Here is a 19,490-nt window from a genome sequence, read left to right as displayed (position 1 = left end):
CAAAAAAGAGGAACTCTTCCCCAGAGATAACTTTTTTATTTTCAAAGTAGCTATTTTCGTAATATTTTCTGTAACACTGTAATGTAATCTGTCCAGAACTGGAAAGATGAGCACTTCACCGTAACTGAAAAACTTGAGCATGTTTGAGAATTTCTGATAATCACGAATGGGAATAGTGCTTCAAGTGAAAATAATTAAGCCAACAAAAAGAAATGATTCTTAGATCTGTCTTGCATACTGAGTAATAAAGATAAAGCAACCGCAAAGTAAAGAAGCTTTTAGTCTCTAAATGAAAATAGAAACTGAAAGGGTAACCGGGACTTGCCAACTTTTAGGACAGTGCCAACACCAGAGCATGAAAGAAAGCCTCTCTTCCGAATTCACTGGGCGATTTTTATGGACTCTTTTTTCTTTTTGGTGGGGAAAAATAATCAGACAGATCAAAGGTAGGGTAGCTTTGGAAAATTTAATTTGGACCATATTTCCTTTCTCTTGCTGAAAACATCCAATGTTGCCAAACACTCTGGGTTCCACAGCTTACAAAGGGGCAGTGGTGTACACTGTGCCCAACTTTGCACAGAAATGTAGTTTTTTACTATGTCCTTAAAAATGCTTTAAAGGTTCCTTACAATAAATGGCAAATAAAACAGAGTAAGGCTTTGACTTCTCCCTTTCCCCCTTTCTTGGTGCTGCGTGTTGGAGGGGCGAGGAAGGAAGACTTGTCACGTCCGTGCTGGCACCCTGGGGACTGCCACTGGACCTTCCCATGTGCAGCCTGGCACTCGGACGCCTGAGGAGGCTAAGTGCCCAACAGCCACGTCACAGCGCAGGTCTTCCTGGTGTCCCCAGGGCTCCAGGCCTTCAGAGGAACAAAGGAACTAGGACCGAATCACGACCCGGGGGAGGGCTCCCTCCTGGTACTGCAGTACCACAGGTTCATTTTGCAGGCCTTACCATGTGCATTTAAAGACTAATTGTAAATGCTCCACATAAAATGAAGAAAAAAATCCCTTTACTAATTCCCGTATCAAATTACTAGAATGAAAATAAAAGCATTTGTCTGATAAAACACATTTTCCATGTCAGATGAAAGCAACTCACTTGCAGTGTGTATTTGTCACTATTTATACAGTGTTGCCGGGTACACACATTTCTTTAATTGCATCTCAACAGCTTTGTTGTTTTTCAAACTAGTAGTTTTATTAGCTTAAAAAAGGGATAAGGCAGCCAAATTTAACTAATTTTGGTTGCAGAAAAGCATCTCAGATATTACCCTTCATCTTCTCAAACGTTAAGAGCACATGATTTAAAAGTAATCAAATAGTTTCTTCTCTTAACAGGAAACTAAGTGGCTACTGTCATTAAATCTATATCTAGTAAACACAGAGCTCCTCATAAATATAAAATTAAATTCTTTTGAGGAATAGGTTTGTGATTTTAGCTATGTGGAATTTACATTTATTCACTGAATTGTGTAGTAAAAAAGAGTGTGGTCTTGGCTTCTATATTTTCATACACAGTGTTTCATCACGTCTCAGCAGGCTCTTCCACACGGATGGCAGGCCGGGTTCCCGGGCCCGCGGAAAGGGGAGGCAGCCAAGAGTCGCCGTGCGCTCTCAGAAGCCCTGCAGAAACTCCTGGAGCTGGGTGACGATCTCTGTGTCCACTGTCTCCATGAGGGACTGGAAGCCTTGCTCTCCCAGTAGCTCCTGCTGGGCCTTGAGCTTCTCGTAGATGAACTGCTGCAGGGACACCGTGTGCACCGGGTCCTTCAGGGCCAGCTGTGGGACAGAGAGGAGCCACACTGGGTCAAAACGGCAAAACAAGTCCCTCTTACAAGTGACTAAAATTCCTCATCTCTTCCACAGCAACACAACTGCTTCCGCCTCCCTTCTTACAAGAGACTCTAGAACAGGCTCATTGTGGAAGTTTGTCAAAGAAATTCACTCAGTTTGTCTAACCTCAGTTCCCTGGAGCCCCTGAGTGTGAGTAGAATGATCAGCCCGGTTTTGCAACAGCTGAGGGTTCATCCATGTAAAGAAGCCAAAGCTGCCTCGAAGTACCCTAAAAGGGATGCTGAAGAGCACTTAAACACAGCTGTCCAGGGCTCCTTTTAGTAGAACCCAGCACTCTGGTGGCAGCGAGGCCCTTGGGACCGACAGGACATCCACCCCATCTGGATGGCTGTGGTATTCACATTCACATATATGCTTCTGGTTTAAAAAGAGACATACACAAATAATGAATAAAATAAAAAACAAAACAAGCTTAAACTCCTCCTGTCCCACTGGGGTATTTGGAAAAAATAAATACAATTAAATTAAAAATAGACCATCATTCCATTCTCTAAAGATAATAATCAACAGAAAACATTCTAGCCTCTTGTTTTTTCTGAGCCGGAGGCTGGACACACACACACACACACACACACACACACACACACACAGCACTGCTCTTTGCATTTGCATTATCACACACAGAAAACTCCTCCGATATGGTTCAAGAATTTTAAATCTGTGTCCTAATGTTTTTGTTATAGGCATGTTGAGATAATTACAGTGTAGTTTAAAGACAACTGTAGCTATGACTTTGCTGTATAATCGATCACAAATACTGTTCCATATTCCAATGTATATAGCCTTTGCTCTACATTTCAGAATAATTCTTTATGATCACTGTCTCAGAATTAGTAGATTAAAGGACACAAACAATTTATAACTATGGTTTGTACCAATTTTAAAAGGTCTGTTTACAGCTTGTGGTATTGTTGTTACTACTAGTATTATCATTAAATTCTTGGTAATATAAAAATTAAAAAGTAACACACCATTGCTTTAAGCTGTACATCTCTCTCATTTTCAATAAACCTGATTATCTGCAAGGCTTGAAGTGCATGAGATTTTGTGCCCAATATGGCCACACAGGATTTCTCTTTCTTTACTGAGCCTCAATTTCATTCTAGGTAGATGAAACAGCTGAATCACAGCACTGTTTGATCAATGTACATAGACTTTAAACTAATGACCACAAATGGAAAGTGTAACTGAGAGGCAGCGGCATTGGTGGCATGTATTTGCAGTTAAGCCCTCCCGTGACCACTCCCGAGCTACAGCACTAACTCGAGGCAGTGGCTTCAACCTCCTTTTCCTGGAAGACGGACAGGAGAGAGGCCGCCGCGCAGAACTGCAGACACAAGGCCCTGCGTTCACACGCCTGAAGGTGTTATTCTATAAAATGCATAGAAACTGAAGATGAATATTTAAAAAATATTCGTTCCCTTAATCAACATATAGTAATGTTCAGTATTATTTTAATTACTAAGAAATAGGCCTCTTACTAAAAAGGATGTGGACTTTGTTAAATTATCATGAATATCATGAATTATCTGCTATAAGTGAAAAGCAGCTGAGCTTTAAATTGATGTTCAAACAAATCACTCCAACTAATATAATAAAAATGATGACTAAGGTTTAAATGCTGTTTCAATTTGCTATAAAAAATGTGAACAGTTAATTTATTACATCACGACACTTTAATTTCCAACAGATTAATAAATAGGAAAAGTATCACTATACCGAACCCACAAGGTATGGCATGACATTACACCAGTATATATTTTTTATTTTTTTTAAAGATTTTATGTATATACTTTTTTAGAGAGGGGTAGGGAAGGAGAAAGAGAAGGAGAGAAACATCAATGTGTGGTTGCCTCTCACACGCCCCCTACTGGGGACCTGGCCTGCAACCCAAGCATGTGCCCTGACTAGGAATCGAACTGGCGACCCTTTGGTTCTCCGGCTGATGCTCAATCCACTAAGCCACACCAGGCAGGGTGATTTTTTAAAAGTGTATTATTTATCAGTCATGTGAAGATTAAAAGGAGAGTTGTGGAGCAGAAAAGGAAAAAAAAGGACTTACAGACTGTCCAACTGTACAGTTTACCAGAGCTTAAAAAACAGACTTCTTTTAGGTTGAAAGAAGCCAAGTTAGGAAAAAAAAAAGTATATTTTGGTTTGTGGTAGATATTCATTAATCACAGCTATAAATCCTGTCTTCTGAGGAAATACATGAAACAGATTCTCTAAAGAAGAATCACTGCGGGACACCCACTAACAATGCAGGCGTCATTTCTAGGAAGGTAACAGTGCCCGCAGTCAACAGAATGAAGAGACACAGAAGTCACTGACAGCATTTTCAAAATTATCACTTTTTCACAAAATATTCCAAACTAACATAATAAACTGAATTATCTAATTTAATGTGAAAACATATAGAATACCCACCATGTTTACCAGGTGGTATATTCTTCAGAAAATAACTAGTTTTCTAATGTAATAATTACCATATTTTGCTGTTTATAATGTGCACCCGCAATTTTGGCCCAAACTTTCAGGAAAAAAAATCTTTTGCTTTCATCTTTTAATTCAATTATTTATTTACATTTAGAAACAAAACTGATTATCGTATTTCAGAGTATAATTTTGCATACGGATATTGTTACTGCTTTCTAGAGTAACACTTTTAACGCATAAGCATAAATAAAAGAATTAAAAACATTTATATAGATAGGGAATTAGTATTATTCATGTATAATGTGCATCCTTAATTTTTCCTTCAAAAAATTGGGCAAAAAAGTGAGCATTCTACATGACAAAATATGGTATAATTAAGATAAATGTTCTACTGGGGAAAAACACACTGTGAAGACAGATGTGAAATAGATGCCTGTCTACTCTAAACAATGGAGTATAATTATTTTTCTGATTCTTCCAGCCAAGCACCTGCCCTTCTGTCCCCCACACAGTCAAAAATCTGCAGATAATTTTTTACTCCCCCAAAACTTACCAGCTTACTGTTGACCAGAAGTCTTACTGAAAACATAAGCAGTCGATAAATATATTTTGTATGTTATTTACACTATATATTGTATTCTTACAATAAAGCAAGCTAGAGAAGAGAAACTGTTATTAATAAGAGAAAGCACATTTACAGTATTGTACTGTATTTATCCATACTGGAAGTTTACGTCATCTGTCAGTGCTTACTTCAATACTGCCCTACACAATACGTTGTAGATATTACATATATTACTAACACTAGACATAAAAAATGAGACGATGTGAAAAAGAAAATCATATTTATTTATGGGGTATAACAATTCATGTATTGATAATGAAGTAGCAATAACTTGATTTATGGTAGCCATGTATAATTGGTTCTATTGGTTCACAATAAACTAGGCTGTACATTAATGACTTAATCATTATAAAATTTTTGTCATACAGTTTTACAGTCATATTCATAATATAGTACACTGAAAACAGTGATGTTTTTTAAAAAGCCACTCACCTATGGTGATAGGCTGATACTTAGTTTCTACAATTGCAAGAGAAACATAATATATAGTAACATAATCTTTTAAAAGCAAAGTTATAAAATATTAAAAAAACAAACAAACCCTAACATGTTGATAGTTTTGTTAAGTATCGCTCACCTTATGCCTACATGAAGGTAGGCTATCCACATCCACACCAATCTTGCACTCGACGTGCTGATGAATTCTTGAACGATGATGACACAAAAGCGTCTCACAGTTCCGTACAGTTAATGAATTTATTAGTTATTATCACATAAGACACACGTACACAACAGTTAAGTTTATTAACTATATGGCACGATGATCAGTCATTATTCATTAAGTGGAAGTGGATCATCATAAAGATCTTCCTCTGGTCTTCATGTTGAGTAGGCAAAGAGGAGGACGACAATGGGCAGGGGAAGGTCTTGCTGTCTCAGAGGTGGCCCAGGCAGAAGAGGGGAAGGAAGGAGGGGGAAGGCAGGACTGGTAGGCACATTTGGTGTGCTTTACGGAAATTCTGTCAGACTTGTTTGCTTTTTCATTTCTCTGTAACTGTTTCTAAACAGTATCAATTCTTTTTCCACTTTTTAGTCTCAGTGCCCATGTCACAGAGGGTGCACAATAAAGAAGTCAGTCTTGAAAAGCCAGAACACTTCTGTCAGGCTGTCTAATGTCAATTTGTTTCCTGGCACTGCCTCTGCATTTTCTTCCTCGTTGTCTGGCAGTGGACTTCCTCGTGGTCCACTGCCTCGCTGGTGGAGTGGAAACACTCCTCTCCATCAAGCTGTCTTCTATTAATTCCTCTGGTGTGGTGTCTATTAGCTCTTTAATTTCTATGAGGTCCATATCTTTTTTCTTTTCTAAATATATTTTATTGATTATGCTATTACGGTTATTCCATTTCCCCCCTTCATTCCCCTCCACCCTGCATACCCTCTCCCACACACACTTTCCCTTCAATTCATGTCCATGTCTCCTAACTTCTGTGTCTTCTACATTTCCCACACTATTCTTGCCCTCCCCGACTATTTTCTACCTACCATCTATGCTACTTACTCTGTACTGTTCCCCCTCTCTCTTCCTCCCAATCCCCTGCTGCTAACCATTCATGTGATCTCCATTTCTGTGGTTCTGTTCCTGTTCTAGTTGATTGCTTAATTTGTTTTTGTTTTTGGTGTGGTTGTTAATAACTGTGAGTTTGCTGTCATTTTACATGTTTTTTTATCTTCTTTTTCTTAGATAAGTCCCTTTAACATTTCTATAATAAGGCCTTGGTGACGATGAACTCCTTTAACTTGACCTTATCTGAGAAGCACTTTTTCTACCCTTCCATGCTAAATGAAAGCTTTGCTGGATAGAGCATTCTTGGATGTAGGTCCTTGCCTTTCATGACTTGGAATACTTCCTTCCAGCCCCTTCTTGCCTGCAAGGTCTCTTTTGAGAAATCAGCTGACAGTCTGATGGGAACTCCTTTGTAGGTTACTGTCTCCTTATCTCTTGCTGCTTCTAGGATTCTCTCCCTATCTTTCATCTTGGGTAATGTAATTATGGTGTGCTCCTCCTTGGGTCCAACTTCTTTGGGACTCTCTGAGCTTCCTGGACTTCATGGAAGTCTATTTCCTTTGCCAGATTGGGGAAGTTCTCCTTTATTATTTGTTCAAGTAAGTTTTCCACTTGTTGCTCTTCCTCTTCTCCTTCTGGTACCCCTATAATTAAGATGTTGCAATGTTTAAAGATGTCCTGGAGGTTCCTAAGCCTCTCCTCATTTTTTTTGAATTCTTGTTTCTTCATTCTTCATTCCTTTCTGTTTGGTTGTTTTTTTCTTCCTTCTGGTCCACTCCATTGAGTCCCAGTTTCCTTCCCATCAATGTTGGTTCCCTGTGCATTTTCCTTCATTTCACTTATCATAGCCTTCTTTTTTTTCATCTAATTTGTGACCAAATTCAACCAATTCTGTGAGCATCATGATCACCAGTGCTTTGAACTGTGCATCTGATAGGCTGGCTATCTCTTTGTCGCTTAGTTGTATTTGCTGTGGAGCTTTGATCTGTTCTGTTTGGGCCATTTTTTTCTTGTCATGCCTGTTACATGTGAGGGGCGGAGCCTTAGGTGTCCCTCAGGGCGGGGCAACCCATGTCGCTGGGTTGTGACACTTTATGTGGGGCCGGGGTTCAAGAGGGAACAATGGTGCTTACTCTGCTCTCTGCCGAATTTCAGTTACTTCCACCGCTTCCCCCAAGCAAACTGGGCCCTTCTGGTGCTGATTCCCATGTGGGTGGGTTTGTGTACGTTCTAGGACCCTGTGGGTCTCTCCAGCGAACTCTCCTGTGAGGCTGGGAGTCTCTCCCGGCACTCAACACCTCACAGGTGTTTTCAACCGGTGTTTTGAGGCTTTACTTCCCCGGGCTGGGACCCTGGGTTACGTGGTCTGCCTGGCTCCCCAGTTTCGCCTGGTTTATCTGGGTGTGAATGTGGAACCACCTGGTCAGCCAGCCGCCTTGTGCGCTATGCCCCGCTTCACAATCGTCGCCTCAGTGGGTCTGTCAATTTACACCCTGTGCCTGGGGTCTGCCCGCTGCCATCTTGCACACCCAGGGTTTGTCAGCTGCTGCCTTGCACACCCAGTGCCGCTTTTTTTTTTTGCCTCAACCCCTCTCCGTCCCGCCTACCGATCTGGATAAACAGAATGTGTCTGTTTTAACTCCTTGGTGGTTGGGCTTTCATACAGTTCAATTTTCTGTCAGTTCTGGTTGTTATTTTGTTTCTAAACTGTTGTTGTCCTTCTTTTGGTTGTGTGAGGAGGCACAGTGTGTCTACCCACGCCTCCATCTTGGCCGGAAGTCTGCAAGATCCATGTCTTGAAACCCTTCACCCTCACATTTTCTTTTTTTTTTTAAACCACATCTACAATTTCTGTCATGATTTCCTTTATTGGCTCTGTCATAAGCCTAGGAAGTCATGCACAATATCTGGACACAGTTTTCTCCAGCAGGAATTTATTGTTCCGGTATGATGGCTTTCACAACTTTTTCTATAACAACAATGTCCTCTTCAGTGGTGCTACGTTTCCAAACTTTCATGATGTTCCCTCTAGTGAGGTTCTCTTCCACAGCATTGCCAATTCTTTTAATAGAGTACCAAGTGGGAAGAGCCTTATTAAAAGTCCTTATGACTCCTGATCTAGAAGCTGAATTAGAGACATTGTGTTGGGGCAAGCAGACCACAGAGACGTGCCTTCAGTGTGAACTCAGGAGGTTTTGGGTGGCCAGGGCATTGCCCAATATCCAAAGAACTTTAAAAGGCAGTCATTTGCTGGAAAGCTACTTCTGGACTTCAGGGACAAAGCATCGATGGGAGCAATCCAGAAAAAGAGTTCTTGTTGTCTAGACTTCTTGTTGTATGGCCAAAGGACTAGCAGCTGGTGTTCGTCTTTTCCTTTCAAGTCTCAGGGGTTAGCAGCTTTACAGACAAGGCAGTCCTGATCACAAACCCAACTGCATTTGCACAAAACAGACCTGGCCTATTCCTTCCTATGCTAATCCTAGTGCTCGTTTTTCTTCCTTACTGATAAATGTCCTCACTAATAAATGGCACTTGTATACAGAATAAGACACTTTTGTCTGCATTAGAAACCTGTTCAGGCTGTTATCCTTTCTCCTCAGTCATTTTCTTAATGTCTAGGAACTCATCTGCTGTCTCTTGGTCAGCAGGAGCTACTTCTCCTTGTTACTTTGGTATTTTTTAAACCAAACCTCTTTCTAAAATTACCAAATCAACCCTGGCTGCTATTAAATTCTCCAGCTTTTTATCCTTCACCTTCCTCTTAAGCTGTCATATAATGAGTTCACTTTTTCTTGAATAACATTAGAGTCTTTAGTATGCCCTCCTTATAGCAATCCTGCACTCACATAAAAGCTGCATTTTCAATACAAGGTAAAAAGGTATTTCGCAAAAAGTCTAGCTTTTTGCCCCTGCTGGCGTAACTGTAGTGATGGCATCATGAATTCCCTTTTCTTCTTTTTATGCTGGATTCTTTTATCTTGAAATGGCGGGAACCACAGCAGAAGACCTCAATCTGCAGCACATATCAAGCAATTCGACTTTTTTTGCTATGTCATGACTTTTCTCTGCTTCTTGGGAACAATTCCAGTATCACTAGTGGCAATTGATATGGGTCCCCTGGTGTTTCAAGGTTTAGAGTACTGAACAAAACATGATGAAAAATACTGACAACTGCAAAGGATCAGTTTTCATTGAGATACGAAATTTACTGGAGAGAGAAACTACTCACCCAGGGATTAGCATTACACAGAGTTTTAAGCAGATACTCCCTAACACTTGAGCCCAACACCACAGTGACAGGAGGTGGCTACAGAATTATTATACAAGTAGAGTATATACTACAGCTAGTTTTATGCATCTTTACATATAGTATTATGATTTAATGCTGCATCTTTACATTTGTTTATGATTCTCTCAACTGTGAATAATGCCGTGTACAGTCTTGTGCTAATGCATGTAAGTTTTAAAAATTTTACTTTTATAATGAATTTATGTGTTTTATAGTAATAAATATAAAATAGATTTGTATCTACACATATTTTAGATATTCCTGACATACATGTTTTTCTCTCTCTTTTTTTTGTATTTCTAGGTTACATCGTTTGTCAGCAAATTTTCAAATTGTCACAAATCTCAAAAAATTTTTTTCAAAGTACTTATTGAAAAAATCTGCATATAAATGGATTCATGCAATTCAAACCTATGTTGTTCAAGGATGAACTGTATAACCAAAACCCTGGACATTATATAAAAACTTCAGACTCTAAAAGGTGGAAGAAAGAAGGCAGACTGATTGGGGAACTCAGAGCCAAGTGACATCAAGTGCTGAGTGCCCTGGCCATCTTCATGTAGCCCACATCTGGAGCTGAAGGAGCCGGCAACCTGGAAAATGCCAACAAGCATGCACACGAAAAGCTTCTCTAAGAAACATGGGCTTTTTATTCCTCAGGGCACAGAGCAACACAGAAAAACTTTTAGACAAGAACTGGTCTACTTCAGCTCAACACCACAGAATGAACTGTGGTCCCACTCCCACTCAGTGGGACTGTTACAAGGATCTGACCCACCCACTCCCCAATAGCATCCATGGCAGCATACTGGGAATCAGCCAAGGAACTTTAAAAAATGCTGATGTCTAAGTCCTACTTCTAGAGATTCTGAGTTAACTTGTTTCAGGCCCCAGGGTTTTTAAATGCTCCCTCAGTGATTCTAATGTACATCCAAGACAGAGAAACACAGCTATAGAAACTTTTGAAAAAAATAAAAAAAATTTTGAGGACAAAAATCTCAAGTGAACCCAACAAACACCTCTAATATTTTCATATTCATGAAAAGTAAAATAGTATAGGTAACAGACTAAAACACATGCCGTTTAAAAAGCCCATTCACCACCACCAACTTTTAGGAGCTCTTCAGGTTTCCTTTCTTGTTTAGCTTCGGTCGGCACCTGGAGTTCCTGTAGTCGTACTGCACGCACACAAGGCAATATCAGTGACTTTTCCCCCATTGTCTAAATCCCCTATCATTCAAAAGTTTAATGTGGCTTTAAAACTTTTTTTTTTTCATTTTTTTCACTAAAAAATTTCAATTGCAGTTGACATTCAACATTATATTAGTTTTGGGTATACATTATGGTGGTTAGACCTTAACATAACTTATGAAGTTACGATAAATCTAGCTCCCATCTGACACTGTACAGAGTAATTATTACAATATTGGTGACTATATTCCCTAAGCTGTACTTTACATCCCCATGATTATTCTGTGACGGCCAATTTGTAGTTCTTAATCCTTTCCCCATTTTTCACCAGCCATCCAACCCCTTCCCATCTGACATCTACCAGTTTGTTCTCTGTATCAATCAGTTTGTTCTCTGTATCAATGATTCTGTTTCTGGTTTGTTCGATTCTACATACGAGTGAAATCAAATGGTATTTGTCCTTTTCTGTCTGACTTATTTCACTTAGCAATGACACCTTCCAGGTCATTGGTGTTGTTGCAAGTGGTTAAGATTTCATTCTCTTCTAACAGCCAAGTAGTACTCTATTGTGTATGTGCACCGCCTCTTCTTTATCCATTTGTCTTCTGACTGGAGCTTTTAATCTATTTGGATTTAAATGGATTGTTATGTAGTTATTACCATTTTATTAAATATTTTCTAATTGTTTTTTTAATTCTTTATTCCCAAATGATGCATGAAACCCTTTTAATCTATGGTGTGGTCATGAATGAGTTATGGTTGTTACAGTCATAGCAGATTTTATTTTTTTAAACCCTCACCCAAGGACATTCATTGACTTAAAAAAATTTTCCTTTAGAGAAAGAGAGAGAAACATTCATCATTTGCCACCCATATGCACCTTGACCAGGGATCAAACCTGCAACCAAGGTGTGTGCCCTGAATGAGAATCAAACCTGCACTGGACAGAGCTCCAATCAAATGAGCTACCGGCCAGGGTGACAGGTCTGCTTCCAAAAAGATGTAAGCCGAATACCCAAGTCTAAATGGTCGTGTTTATCCATCAGCTGTTGTTCCACCTTCAGATAGAGCTGCGTGAAACAGGCAGTTAATTCAGCTCACAACTCAATCACAGAAGTACTTTTCCTCAAGACCACCACTGTCACAGACTATTCCCATTCTGACACAGGAAATATTTTAAAATTTGTACTCAAGAGCACAAATTTAATCAAATTAATTTTGTACTTCATCAAGGACATTCTTAAATAAAAGTGGCTTCAAAGAACACAAAAGTGGGAGTGCATGGTAGTGAAGAATATGACAGCTGTGAGTACAGTTTGCTGCCAGTGCCCTTGCTGTGGCTAAAGTGCCAGCAGCTACACCCACCACTGCGTGTCGAATATTGCTTTTGCATAGCAGTGCAAATGTTCACACGTTGAAAAAAATCTCAGTATTTTTATGAAATAGCTATACTCCTGGAAGGGTCTGGGGAACCCCCAGGTGTCTGTGGACTGCCCATTAAAAACTGCTCTCAAGAGATAAGTGGGACAGAGTGTAGTTCAGTGAAGGTCATCACATGCACTATTAAAAAAGGATGCAAATTTAAATTTATGCACTTGGAAATACGCTCACATATTTATGATAGTTAAGAAGAATCAAGTAGCATCATAGAATGTACAGTACTTCTAATTTGTGAACTACATACAGATGTTTATGTATGGATATAAAATGTTTGGGAAGATATTAATGTTAGTAAAGGCTACCTTTAAGAAAGGGTATTTTACATCATAATTTTGTGGTTTTAAAATAAGTATACTTTTCTAATTTTTTAAAAAACCTCTTAAAAATAGGAACTTCCTTATAGAGTACAATGCTTTGAAAAGGCTTTTTAATTCCCCTTCCCTCAAAAGATAGGCTCTCTATATAAAAACAAAATCTGCATTATCGGTAATTTACTGAGAAAAAGAAAGAAGGAGAAAGGAAAAGCAAAAACAATGTCTAATGATGGCCACTGGCATCTTACCTAAATTACTGAAAACAAGTTCTCCCAAACTAGGCCACATCCTTCATCTATAAGCATGAAGACTTTATTTACACTATATCAATGCCACTTTGTTAAGTTTGCAAGTAAACATGGGCAAAGTTACTGAACTTTTCCTGATTTTTAGTAACAATGCAAGTAAATAATGAAGAAATAATGAGGCTACCCACTTTGTAATACTCAAGAATACTGATATCAGCAGGCAATTAATCTGAAATCTCAAAAAAACAAAACTCAGAAGCCATCACTTTATTTAGTTACATGGGCATTTTCAATAGAATTTTCTTTCCAGTGTCTTTTGATTACTATTACTAGCCTACTGTGAAAAATTTAACCCCTGGATCACAAACTATTTTTTGATTAACATTTTAGTTCTATCACAAAAAGAACTGCTATCTCAGAAGCTGACCAGTTATCAATTTGAGTCTTTATTATACCTCAGATTATTTCATTTCATTATTTCCTTTCCTCTTGGATTGTTTTAATGTCACTTGCAACTCTGCAGGTTGTAAGAGCTGAATTACTCATTACAACTGTGTATTTCTAAGATTTTGGAAAGGTTTAACATTGATTTTTAGTCTCACTTGTAAGGAAAGTTGTGCTAAATCTGCAACTTGAAATATTTACTACTTTTTATACAGTCGGCCTTAGGTAAAGTTACATCTTAGGACAGCCTTTTGTACATTTCAGCATCACCTAGAAGTAAACAGAAGGGATGCTTATTAACAAGCAGCAAACAACATTTAGAACTTGGAGAGGCAGGTAGAATTTGAGCAAAGCATAGACAGAAAACAAATCCTCTCATTTGAAACTGGCTTTGCTAATGGCAGTGAATATTTTTAAAGAACATGGATGTACTTACTGATCAACATGCACCAGCAGATAGGTTCTGTGGGCAGATATTCAAGCTCACAGAGGAAACACTAATTACAAAGATCAATGCTTTGCACATGGCAAGCATTCACAAATGCACATGAAACAAACACAAAAGCAAAATCTTTTGTTTTAAAGAGGCTATTGCATTGCCATTGTGTGAGGTCAAAAGTAGCAATTGTGTAACTACAGCAGGTAAGATTATTTAGTACCTAAGAGTAAACATAGAGAACTGCTTTTAAGAGGATGAATGAGGGTCAGGATTTGCACGCCTTTTTAATGAAATGGACCTTATGGTAAACAGATTTGGCTGAATATGTAAGTGACAACCAACATATAAGTAACAGCAAGTAACTGATAGGGACATACTTGAACAGTACAATTGCTTTCTTTGTAAAATGAGAAGTAATAATTTATAATCACTGTTTTTTAAACTGTTATTTAATATTAAAATTTAAGAATTAAGTTTTGAAGATTTCTAGGAGGCAAAGGAATAAAATAAATTACCTTTTACAATGCTTTTATTAGAATATCAGTAAAAATATTCATAATAATTTAGACCTACCTGATTTTCTTAACAAACCAGCTTCTAAAAGAGGTTGGCCATTTCCTAGTATTTATTACCAAGCTTTAAAAATCACTATTTATCAAAGGCAGATGAGAAAAATGGAATCATCTCATCAATTCTAAATGGGGGGCTGGGGGCAGGGTGGGAATCAGATGGCAAGTCATAAAGTAACAAATGTGAATACTTTTTGTTAATGATTATAAAGTGTTCAAGCCTACACTTTTGTCGATTCATTGAAGCAGTAGCATAAAAAGTATCATTATATTATAAGTAAAATAAATCTGACAACTAGCATAAAAGATTTTCAGGATTTATCTATAATACTGTTAGGGATTAATTATGTGAATACACTGTAAATATTTCACATTGTCCTTGAATAAAGAAAAATCAGAAGATATCTGCTACTATTATCAAAATAAAATTTGAAAACTTTACAAATTAGATAGAGATTAAACAATTTTTATTTTCAATAATAAAAATTTATTCTAAAAATTAGTTTAATATTATGAAAATAAAGCAAAATAGTGTTTTTCTTTCAGAATTTTAAAGGTGCTTGCCCAAATTGTTTCCAATGAAAAGTTTGCTATCATTTTTACCTATTTTCCTCTCTGTGAGACTCTTTTCCCCTCTGACTATTCCAAAGATGTCCTCTCTAACATGGGATTGCAGTGGCAATGTGATTGTGGTACGCCTTGATGAAGTCTTCTTGTTTCCTGTGCTTGGAGTTCTCTGAGATTCTTGGATCCATGAGTTCACAGTTTTCATTACATTTGGAAAAAAATTAACCATTTACCAATTATTTCTTCAAATATTTCTTCTCCCTTCTCTCATTTGGGGACTTGGATTATTTGTATATTAAGCTCTTGAAGTCTTTTTTTTTCTCCCAGTCTTTTTTTACATTTTATTTTTGTATAGTTTCTATTGTTTTGTCAAGTTCACTAATAATCTTTTCTTCTGGAATACCTACTCTACATCAATCTCATCAATATTGTAGGAAATTAACACTTGTGTCTAAGTTTGTATGGTATGGGGATACCCTAGTTTGTAATCCCCATAAGGCTGATGTGAGGCTTTTAAAAATACCTTCCAAGTGTCTACTTGACAAACTCAGTCTTTCCTCTAACTTCTTTACATAGGGAACGTAATTATAAAAACTGTTTTAATGATCCTTTCCACGAATTCTACCACACGTATCTTTTTGTGGGTAGTTTCAATGAATTTCTCTCCCTCAGCATGGATCACACGCCACCACTGCCCTCCTCCAGCAAAGCAGCCCCTGAAATGCAGACCCACATTCAAAGGCTGCTTCAAGACAACACTAACATTGAGTAAATCAGACTGTCAATCACCTAACTTCGGAACCAACCAGACAGTTTTCTTCCAAGTAAATAAATTGTTTCATTTTAAAATGAAAAAAAATCCTCTATGCTAGGTTTTTAAGCATTAATTTATTATCATCTATAAGCAAGCACTTCTTTTGAAATTACAACCAAGAAAAATCTAGATAGTTCTCAAAAAATTTCTAACATTAAAGATATCGCAGAACAAGAATGATGACATAATTACTGAAAGAAAATACATAATTTATACTTGTAACCCTGAAGGTATAGTGAAACTAATTTTGTTTGTTATTGAAAAATTATGAAAAAATTAGCCTTGTATTCATAATTAGATTTATTCAAGACCAAAATACATAATCCCAGCACTAATCATAAATGCTATGCTATCATCAGCATAAAACTAAGACTTACATCTAAGGCATTGGAAATCTTAGTAGAGATAACAACATAAATCTATATCAAATAGTATGATGACTGATTTCAAATAAAATCAGCTACTTAAAAAAATAATAGTTGTTCTATAAATCAATACTACCTATAATTAGAATAATGATAAAAATAATCAGCTTTCAAATAAAATTTAAGATTACAAAATTGAATCAAGGAACTTAGTGTTATTTCTAAATTATATTCTTACACAGCTCTTAAGATAGTACTTCACTTACCTTCAAAATAAAGTTAGAATTAAAATTACTATTGTATGATATTACTACTATATATAATGGAAAATAGATTTGGGTAGATTAATTTGCTAAGGATAGACCTACCAGACTAACTGATGTTAATAATGTGTGCAAAAAACCTGATGACTAAATGGAAGCAGAATATCTATTATTTATTTATAAGTTCAGAATCTAATAAGGAATAATGTTATATTTTTCTGTAACACCAATGATAGAGTCAGGACTTAAAAAAGAGGAGGTGAGAAGCAGAAAGAAACTGTTTAGGTTATGACAAAAGGCTATTATCACTCCAAGTGAAGAAAATACAATGTCCACGTGTTTAGGGTACTAATTAGCAGTCTCATTTCACGGGAGAAATAACTCCAGAGCTATACTCATAACTGAATACTTCACAGAATATTACATACTAGGAAAAGAAAGGAATGATATTAAGAGCAAGAACAAAAATCATTTTTCAGCTCACAGGCTCTAGGAGTCCGTTAATTCTCCCTTCATTTCTCAGATGAGGAAGTAGCTCTCAAGAAACAAGGTGACTTGCGCAAGGTCCCATTTCACAAACAGGACTAGAACTCAGGTCTTATGAATTCTTGGATATTGTCCCTTCCTCTACACTAGGTGCTAGGAAGGTGAGCTCCAGCATAAAAACAAAGTAAAATGGATCAAACTTAAAACTAAAGAAGGCAGTCAGAGCAATGTACTTCAGCTGTATGCTGAGGATGAAACCCTTGCAGTATTAAGGCTGATAATTCAAGGAGTAACTAGCATGAGCAGACTAAAATAACAATGATAGCAAACACTTACATAATTACTAGGTACTCAGCATTATCTCATGACATTTTACATATTAATTTATTTATTCTACTTGTGAGGTAGATACTACTTTTCTCATTTGCAAATTACAAAGAAGGCATAATGAAGTTAACTGGAGAGTCCAGGAGACTAGAAGAGATTTCAGAGACAAAAAAGACAGGGAAAGTTTATTTATGTATCTATTTTTTATTGTGTCAAATCAAGCATTTAAAAATTCAAGATTATAAATAATTTTAAAAGAAAAATATTTCAGATGTTTCCTACTTTTTGTTCTATTTTTTTCTTATCAGATTCCGGTAGTGAGAAGTAATGGTTTTCAAAACAATTTAGCAGTTAATTTAACGGCATCTTTATTAAATCCTGTGATGTATCTCTGAAAAAACTCATTGCAAAGATCCAGGAATTAACTCGAAATGAGGCAACTCCATTAAATCTCCACAAGACTTAGCATTACAAATCAAGTAAGATTTGAGGGCCACATGTTTTCTGGGAGTAAAAGAACAAACCCTCTGCTCGGCTAAGATAAGAAACAATTATTTCGTATCAAGAATTAAACTTAATTTCTTGTACAAAGAATAAAATTAATCTGTTTCAGGAATAAACCCCAAATTTCAAAGCTCAGTTAGCTCACCTTAACTTTGCAGCAGCAGACGGATGAATGGATAGACACGTGAATGGGCCAACAGATACTTTCTGGCCCACAGAATAGGACGATACCCAGTTCTCCCAGGTTTTTAGAAACTGCTTTTGTGACTTACCGTTTTTTTCCTCTTATCCTGTTCTGTGGGTGGTTCTTCATCTTCTGTTACTTTTGGTTCTTCAAGATGAGACATTAACATACAGCTATAGTTTTTAAAAAAATGTTTTAAATAAATTTTTAAGACTTGAACATACTAAAAACAAACCCTCAATATCACTGAGACCACTAATGCTTCTATGTAACAAAAATGTACAGAATAGATAAGTTAGATTTATAAGTAAAAATAAACTTAATTACAAAAATATTTCACTTTAAAAAGTGCCACACAAAAAATATTTAGAGCAATGTACTTCAGTATTTAAGACAGTAAATTGTAAATATTTATAGGCAACTCTGAACCATATCCACTTGGCAAGCAAGGAGTACCCTTTATGTCTTTCTAAAAAAATTACACACTTAAAATTAATATGCCTTTTACCAGTAGTGTTCATCTGCCTGTAGATTATTATACATGTTTTATAACAGTAGCAATCATTTAAAACATAACATCATTAAAACACTGCTGATTATGTAACAGTCAACTGTGCTCCGAGTGACATTACCACTGCATCATGAGGAGCTTGTTCCCCATGGCACTTGTGCCTGCAGAACAGTTATAAGTCACTTTATTTTGATTATCTGCATCAGTGCTCTTTGCCATTAGCAGAAATAACAAATACAGTTTTCTAATTAGTCAACACTGGGGCCAGGGAGACACGAAATGAACAGCGTCTAGTGAATCAAGTTAATGGGAACAAACCTCGCTGGTTCCTAGTTTAGAAGAATGGAATTTAGTAATTCATTACAGACGTAGGTTCCTAACCAATAAACTGTGGCAATGAAAGCCTGGGTTCTCTTATATTTTTAGCAAATATAAAGAAGGATGATTCCTGGGTCAGCTATGTGAATAATTTTTAATTCAGGATTGAGGACTGATGCGGACACCAGAAACCTGATCAGGCTCACCACTGCAGGGGACATGAATGTCCCGTGTGTCCTAAGCCCCACTATTAAAAAAAAAACATTTCTGGGCCACTGCCTATAACCCAGCCCATGCATACTGGCAGGATCAAATAGTAAGAACGTTACACTGAAATCAGAAACCCTGAACAACAGTAAAAGTTCAATCCCCGAGTCTCTGCATGGCCTTAACCTCTTCAAGCTGCCATATTTTGTCCACTGTGACGTAAAGTGATGTAGCACAACTAGTTGGCCAAAGGACTCAGGCACAAAGTGAGAAATTATTATATTATTATTTTGAACCAAAAGCTATTTTAAAAACTGAAATGTCTCAGAAAAGTCTAGATCACATTTTGCATTTTAGAACTAAATAATACGATGGGGTTCTGTCGCACTAGTGATTTTATGCCTGCTGTATACCTGAACTCTAACTGCAATGAATCTGGATCTCCAAAGAACTATGCTTGGGAACGAATCAAATTCTTTCACTGCATTCCAAAATCTCTTAACTTGTATAGTAAAAACTCTATTCTCCCTTCCCTGAATTAAAAGAAGTATCATGTTAATAATGAAGTATATTCTGGATGTAAATATAC

The 19,490-nt window shown here is 37.1% G+C and overlaps 1 protein-coding gene across 3 annotated transcripts in view; it reads right to left on the bottom strand.

Moving 5' to 3' along the window:
• Positions 1 to 447: 447 nt before the first annotated feature.
• IPO11 (importin 11) overlaps positions 448 to 19,490 on the bottom strand; it is a 184,072-nt gene continuing 165,029 nt past the window's right edge. For all 3 annotated transcript variants that reach the window (XM_028508702.2, XM_036020322.1, XM_036020323.1), the window contains exons 29-30: positions 17,954 to 18,038; positions 448 to 1,781 (exon numbers count right to left, since the gene is read on the bottom strand). In XM_028508702.2, the coding sequence (XP_028364503.1) occupies positions 1,617 to 1,781; positions 17,954 to 18,038 (250 nt within the window). In that variant the 3' untranslated portion in view covers positions 448 to 1,616. The remainder of the gene's footprint in view (positions 1,782 to 17,953; positions 18,039 to 19,490) is intronic.

The sequence above is a fragment of the Phyllostomus discolor genome, chromosome 3 (assembly GCF_004126475.2).
Source record: "Phyllostomus discolor isolate MPI-MPIP mPhyDis1 chromosome 3, mPhyDis1.pri.v3, whole genome shotgun sequence".
NCBI lineage: Eukaryota > Metazoa > Chordata > Mammalia > Chiroptera > Phyllostomidae > Phyllostomus > Phyllostomus discolor.
The sequence above is the reverse complement of the archived record's forward strand: the minus strand, read 5'-3'. Positions and strand labels throughout refer to the sequence as shown.